Here is a 7,477-nt window from a genome sequence, read left to right on the forward strand (position 1 = left end):
TGTGCATCTTGAAGATTTGGCTTCTTAAATAAGGAAAGGATTCTTAAAGATCTTGAATTTCAAACTGCTCTATTGACTGCACTTTCCTTATTTGCCACTTTCCTTATTTAGCATTTTTCTTAATGAGCTGAACCTTGATTTTGAATTTTGAATTCTCTTAAGGGTTTGAAATTTGAATTTCAAATTACTTTCCTTGTTTGGCTCCTTTCAAGTTGCACTTGGCATGCTTGCTTTCCTTTGCTCCATTTTAGGCAGTTTTAGGGGCATTTTCACTAGATTGTCTCTTTACACCATTTTCTGCAGAATAAGATTAAAATCACAAAATTAGGCAGAAAAAGTGTAAATTAACATCAATAACATCATGATAAAATGGTCTAAATTATGCTCTATCAGTCATCTCTTTCTCCCCTGAAGACGCCCATAGAGTCCAGATGCCTCACGATGATGCCCTGGTTATCGAAACCGTTATTCACAATAACCGAGTCAGGAAGATCCTGGTCGACGATGGAAGCAAGGTGAATTTATTGCCATACAGGGTCTTCCAGCAGATGAGAATCCCCGAAGATCAACTGGTACGAGATCAAGGCCCAGTTAAAGGAATCGGAGGAGCCCTGGTAGCTATAGAGGGGAAAGTAAAGGTGGCACTGACTATAGGAGAACCGCCCCAGTCCCGAACCCACTACGCTGTGTTTTTGGTAGTAAAGCTCCCCTTAAGCTAAAATGCAATACTGGGAAGACCTATACTGTACGACTTTGAGGCAGTCACCAGCATCAGGTATTTGACTATGAAGTTCCCTACAGAGGCAGGGGTGGGGATAGTCCAAGGTCGGCAAGAAGAAGCAAGGGCGGTGTACATGGCCACGGTGGCAGAACCAAGCCAGACTGACGAGAAATGCGACTCAGAGGTCATGGAAGTCAGGGACGAGAAAAAAGAGGCCAGGACAGAACCCGTGGAAGAGCTGGAAACCTTCCCCTTATCAAAAGCAGAAACATATAAGGTTTTCAGTCTCAACACCAACCTGACTAAAGAACAAAAGGTATAAGCAATGGCTCTGATCCGAGGTCACTCCTCAAGCTTCACTTGGAAGCCATCGGACATACCCGAATAGACCCTGAAGTAATGACCCACAAGCTGAACGTCCTTCCCGAGGCTAAACCAGTGAAACAAAAGAAGAGAGTAGTGTGGAAAGAGAAGCAACAAACCACCAGGGAGGCGGTACAAAAGCTAGAAGACACAGGGTTCATCAGGGAAGTCATGTACCCACACTGGTTAGCAAATCCTGTACTAGTAAAAAAGGCCAATGGCAAGTATAAGATGTGTATAGATTTCACTGATCTGAATCGGGCATGCCCCAAGGATTGTTACCCCCTCCCCGATATTAATAAAATGGTCGATTCCACGGTTGGTTTTGATTATATGTCGTCTCTAGATGCTATGTCTGGCTATCATCAAATCCCCATGGACAGGACAGATAAGGAGAAGACTTCGTTCATAACGGAGGAAGGACCTATTATTATAAGGCCATGCCGTTCGGGCTGAAAAATGCATGAGCAACATACCAGAGACTAATGAACAAAATTTTCAAAAACCAAATAGGGAGAAACGTAGAAGTGTACGTGGATGACATGGTGGTTAAGAGTCGGACCTTCGAATAGCACTTAGCTGATCTCAAGGAAGTATTTGGGGTCTGGAACAGTATAGGATGAGGCTAAACCCGGCCAAGTGTGCCTTTTTCATCAGAGGTGGAAAATTTTTGGGATATATGGTCAGTGAAAAGGGAATCGAGCCAAACCCAGAAAAGGTGGAGGCCATACTCAAAATGCCTAAACCGATCTACGTAAGAGACGTACAGAGGCTCGCAGGGAGGGTGGTAGCACTTAATCGTTTTATGTCAAAGTCTGCAGAGAGGTGTCTACCATTCTTTAAGAAACTGAGAAAAGTTCCCAACTTTGAGTGGACCGAGGACTGCCGAGAAGCTTTCAAGAAGCTCAAATGATACCTCAGTTCACAGCATGTACTCAGCAGCCCATTAGCCGAGGAAGAACTCTTGATCTATTGGTCAGCTTTAGAACAAGCCATCAGTGCAGTGTTAGTAAGAGAAGAAGGGGGAGAGCAGAAGCCGATATTTTATGTCAGCAAGGTGCTCAGGAATGCTGAAGTCATATATTTGAACATAGAGAAATTGGCATATGCCTTGTTGCTAGCAGTAAGGAAATTCAGAGTGTACCTCGAAAGCCATCAAGGAGTTGTAATGACAGATCAACCCTTAAAGAAGATTCTCCACAGACTAGAAACGTCAGGACAGATGTTGGCCTGGTCTGTTGAAATTAGTCCATACTGCCTGCAATACCGACCTCGAACAACCATCAAGGCCCAAGCCCTCGCTGACTTCATAGCATAATGCTCCTTCAACGAAGAGCAAACGAAATCTAATGAAGAAATGCCCAAAAAAATGGAAGAAAGGAGTGAAGAGCCCTGGCAAGATTTCAGATGGAAGCTGTATGTGGACGGAGCATCCAGTGCTAGGGGTAGTGGTGCAAGGATAATACTGAAGGGACTTGAAGGATTCAAAATTTGTTATGCCCTACGGCTAGAGTTCAATGCCTCCAACAACGTGGCAGAATACGAAGTCTTGATAAACGGAATGCTGATAGCAACGGAGGTAGGAGTAACCGACCTAGCAATAAACAGCGACTCCCAGCTGGTAATCAACCAGGTGACTAGGGCATACCAAGCAAGAGATCTCACCATGCAAAAGTACCAGACAAAGGTGAAAGCTATAGAGGTCGAGCTCAGCGAACAAGGAGTTAAAGTGCGGTATCAGAGAATACCCAGAGAAGAAAATGAGGAAGCAGACCTGCTTAGCCGTTTGTTTAAAGAAGAATTAGAACAACTCCCAGACAAAGTGTACATACAGCATATCAACACGCCCGCTTACGAGAAGACCGCGATGGTAATGGAAATCAGGGAAGGAGAGAACTGGATGACTCCTTACTTAGAATATCTAGAAAAGGGAAAGCTCCCAAAAGATAAAGCCGAGGCAAGGAAAATTGCAGCCCGAGCTGCCAATTATCAAGCAGTAAGAGGAATCCTATACATGAGAGGGAAGTCCAACCCATGGCTTCGATGTGTAGGCCCGGAGGAAGCAACCAGGGTCATGGAAGAGATTCACCAAGGAATATGTGGAGCTCACAAAGGAGAAGGAACCCTAACGAACAAAATTTTCAGGCAAGGATACTACTGGCCCACAGTTAAGAAGGAGACGGAGGAATTTGTTAGAAAATGCGATGTGTGCCAGAGGTTTGCCAACGCAATCAACATTCCAGCCACCCCCTAGTCCAATATATCTAGTTCGTGGCCATTCTCATAGTGGGGCATAGATATCCTGGGTCCTTTCCCTAAGATCACCGGACAGAAGAAATTCGTGGTAGTGGCCGTAGAGTATTTTTTGAAATGGCCAGAAGCTGAGGCAATCTCCACTATCACGGCAAGGAAAATGATAGACTTTGTTTGGGGCAACATCATCTACCGATTTGGGATACCAAGGGTGCTTATATCAGACAATGGCAAGCAATTCGACTGCAATGCCTTCAAGGAATTCATGAGAAACATGGGCATATGGCATAAATTCTCTTCAGTGGCCCACCCTCAAACCAATGGACAGACAAAGGTCACAAACCGGGCAATCCTCCAAGGGTTAAAGAAGTGACTGGATGGAGCGGACAAGAATTGGGCAGACGAACTCAATAGCATCCTATGGGCATTTCGAACCACCCCTAGGACATCAATAAAGGAAACACCTTTCGCACTGACGTTTGGAACTGAAGCTGTCGTATCCGTGGAGTTACAAGTCCCCACTCATCGAGTCCAGTTCAATAGTGAAGACACCAATGGTGATAAATTGAGGAGCAATTTGGATGCCCTAGAGGAAGTAAGAGAAGAGGCCCAACTCCACACCGCCGCTTATCAACAGAGGGCAGCTCACGACTACAATCAAAGAGTCAGAGAAAGGAGCTTGAAGTAGGAGACCTAGCGCTAAGAAAGCTGGAAGCCATTGGGAAAAGAGCTGCAGTGGAAAAGCTAGCACCTACCTAGGAGGGCCCTTGAAGGATAACCAAAGTGGTCAAACCAGGTGTTTATTGAATTGAAGACATGCAAGGAAATCTAGAGCCTCACGCATGGAACATTCAGCACCTGAAGAGGTACTTTCTCTAAAAATATAGATGATAGAAATACAAACACTTGTATTCTGAAATGATGTAAATAAAATAGACCACACAATACAAGTCAAAAAATGTTGTTTTATCGCCCGCCTTATTTTCCCTTAAAAAGAAAAACAGGCATCAAAAAGGGAAGAAAGCAAGACCTCAGTGAGGTGGGTGACTGGGCTCAAAAATGACCCCGGCACCACAAAACCGGCTGAGATGACGAAGCGACAGTAAGGCTAAAGAGCCTGAATCTTGTGCAAGACCTCAGTGAGGTGGGTGACCGGGCTCAAGAATGACCCCGACACCACAAAACTGGCTGAGATGATGAAGCAACAGTAAGGCCAAAGAGCCTGAATCTTGCGCAAGACCTCAGTGAGCTGGGTGACCGGGCTAAAAAATGACCCCGGCACTACAAAACCAGCTGAGATGACGAAACGACAGTAAGGCCAAAGAGCCTCAATTATGCGCAAGACCTCAGTGAGGTGGGTGACCGGGATCAAAAATGACCTCGGCACCACAAAACCGGCTGAGATGACGAAGCGACAGTAAGGCCAAAGAGCCTAAATCTTGTGCAAGACCTCAGTGAGGTGGGTGACCGGGCTCAAAAATGACCCCGGCACCACAAAACCGGCTGAGATGGCGAAGCGACAGTAAGGCCAATGAGCCTGAATCTTATTCACGAAGTAATACAAAGGCCAACGAACTAGGCTAATGAACTAGAAAAAGACAAAACAAGGAAAGGGTTGAACCCCTAAGCTAAGATGCACGAGACCAGACTTAGGAAACTAAGGGAAAGAAGAAACCAACCTAGAAAAAACCTAAATAACAAAGTAAAGACAATGGGTCTCTCCCAACCCAGAAGAATCAGATAGAAGAATGGAACGATTATGCGAACATCCTTGATTTGAATTAGCACAAAAGACAAATCCAAGGCGTAGGGAAAAGAAAAAGGTAAATCCGGGCTCACAAATTCTCGAGAAGGACGAGCTCCCAACTTGGACCCATGTCCAAAGTACCAAAGGTTCGAGCTTGTTTTCCCCAGTGGGGCATGAAAACCAACCCATTCCAATAGTCATAAGGTTATGCTTAAAAGGAATAAAGCGCCTGAAAATGATAAGGCATCCCTATGCAAGTCCGAGCTCGCTGTATTAGCCAAGAGCTCCATAGAAATTTGCCAAATGAACATATAGCTTAAAAAACTTTTGTGTTTAAAGTGAATCGAGTTAGAAAGAGTACCTACAGAAAGAGTGAAAGAAGTAAATCAAGCCCTTAACAAGTTAAATGGTTTAGGAAGACCAGCAAGGCGAACAGGAGTCAAGAATAACACAAGTACAAGTAAGGGTAAGATCACATTCATTAAAACTTGACACATGGTTAGGCAAGGAAGGCAAAAAGACAAAAGTACAACGTAAATACAAAAATGAACAAAATATTGCTTTATTTAATCATCAAGGATGATGGGGGAAAGATCATCCTTAAAGGACTTACATTAGTGATTACATCATCATTCACAACACTGCCTACACTATCACCCCCTGGGAGTCGAGCGCTCCCTGACTCCTGCCTCTCAGCACCCACAAAGGGAACGATCTCACCCCCCTGAAGCCTGGCGTTTCCTCCTTGAGGCATAGTACCTTCTCCCTGAGGCCTGACATCGTCTCTCCCAGGCTCATTTTCTTCTCCTCCATCCCCTCCTTCAGGCCCAACATTCCTCCCTAGAGGCTTAGTTGCTACGCAAGGAGCCCCCTTAGGCAAAGGGCAGTCGTCCTCACCATAACGCACTTCCTCCCCATCGGAGTCTACTTCAGGGGCTCGGAGTCGAGCTAAGGGGATGGAGGGAGCGTCCCTGGCCTCTTTCAAGCCCTGATTGAACCCGGAGGTGAACATGCAGAAGCCTCTGCTCCATATTTCATGCTTTATCACATCCAAAGCTTTGAAATCCGCAAGTCGCACCTCACAAGCCTCCTCGATTTTAGCTTTTAGCTCAGGGGAGTCTTTGTAATGCTGAAGACGGTGTTTGCAGGCCTGCTCAATCTCAGATTTTAACTCTGAAGAGCCCTTATACTCCTGCAAGCACTTCTGGCAGGCCTGATTGATTTTTGCTCTCAACTCAGCAGACTCCTTGTACTCCCGCAGGCGTTCCTCACACGCCAGTCAGACCTTATCTTCAATCAACTTAGCATTCTCGAGAAGAGCATAGCACCTCCCCTCTAAGACCCTAATCTCCTGACAAAGTTGCTGATTCTGAAGCTTCAGTCCATCTATAGTCAAAGTTAGGCTCTTCAGGTCCTCGGTACATTTGCTCAGCTCCTGCTCGAGAACAACGACCCAAGCTAAAGCCTCCTCTTGCTGGGATTTCACCATCTCGAAATGAGCCTGGGCATAATCGCGATCTATCTTCGCTATCTCGTATTCGCGCCAAGCCTCGTCCCATTGGGCCATAGCTTCATCCCTCTCCCGTCAAGCTTCTTTTAGAGAAGACAACTGAATCAAAACCTGATCATAACGGGACTCTGCCACAGCTGCCCTCTCGTCTGCCCTCTTAACAGCATCACGAGTCCAGAATAATTCATCCTCAAGGTCCTTCAAACGACCTTGAGCCGCAGCGAGCTAGTCCCAAGCATCGCCAGTAGCAATGAGATTTTCCTCGCGGCGGGCCTTCTTAATCTGGCTATCTACGGAGCTTCGGAGAGATTGGTCGCGGGCGTCTATCTCCATAAAGAGATCCATCGCCTAACAAGAAAAGAAAAACTATCAAAATAGAAAATAACTGGAGTAAAGTACAACCTAGAGCTAAAGATGACAACTCACCATAAGAAGGATCTCCCTTGTTGTGTCTCCGAGCTCCTCCCGAGTCTTAGAGCGGAAGGCAACATGCTCCCGAGTAGAACAGGCCAAGAGACCGGTGAGAGCAAGCAGGCATGGGTCCGAGGCTTCAGTTGTAACGACCCCAAAATGGACCGTCACCGGCGCTAGGATTCAGGTCGGCTTAAGGCCGCCAGAACCCGTAGCAAGCCTGCTATACTCTCTGTGTACCTGTAAAACTCATACATGATCATACATTTTCTGTGAAAATAAAAACTTGTTTCTGATCCAAGGCTTAACCTGTGCATGCACTATCTCTGTACTCTGTACTCTGTACTCTGTACCCCTGACTAGAGCTTACTCTAGATGGGTTAACTCATACCTGTTAAGCCTGGTTTTCACATGCAGGAAAACATATACATAGACAGATCATGTACAAAACATACATCACTAAATCAAGCAC

General features: G+C 45.7%; 1 protein-coding gene across 1 annotated transcript; it reads left to right on the forward strand.

Moving 5' to 3' along the window:
• The first annotated feature begins 2,453 nt into the window (after positions 1–2,453).
• LOC110607641 lies at positions 2,454–4,025 on the forward strand. Its single transcript, XM_021746824.1, has 3 exons — positions 2,454–3,290; positions 3,372–3,697; positions 3,782–4,025. The coding sequence occupies exons 1-3, from the start codon at positions 2,454–2,456 to the stop codon at positions 4,023–4,025; spliced, it is 1,407 nt and encodes a 468-aa protein (XP_021602516.1).
• Positions 4,026–7,477: the final 3,452 nt, after the last annotated feature.

The sequence above is a fragment of the Manihot esculenta genome, chromosome 1, assembly GCF_001659605.2.
Source record: "Manihot esculenta cultivar AM560-2 chromosome 1, M.esculenta_v8, whole genome shotgun sequence".
NCBI classification, from domain to species: domain Eukaryota; kingdom Viridiplantae; phylum Streptophyta; class Magnoliopsida; order Malpighiales; family Euphorbiaceae; genus Manihot; species Manihot esculenta.

Bases quoted from the DNA above. Each gene is read 5' to 3' on its own strand.
- LOC110607641 (XM_021746824.1), top strand. From the start codon at position 2,454: ATGGAAGAAAGGAGTGAAGAGCCCTGGCAAGATTTCAGATGGAAGCTG. The intron at 3,291-3,371 runs GTGTGCCAGAGG...CCATTCTCATAG, and splicing joins AATTTGTTAGAAAATGCGAT to TGGGGCATAGATATCCTGGG. The intron at 3,698-3,781 runs GTTAAAGAAGTG...AACCACCCCTAG, and splicing joins AACCGGGCAATCCTCCAAGG to GACATCAATAAAGGAAACAC.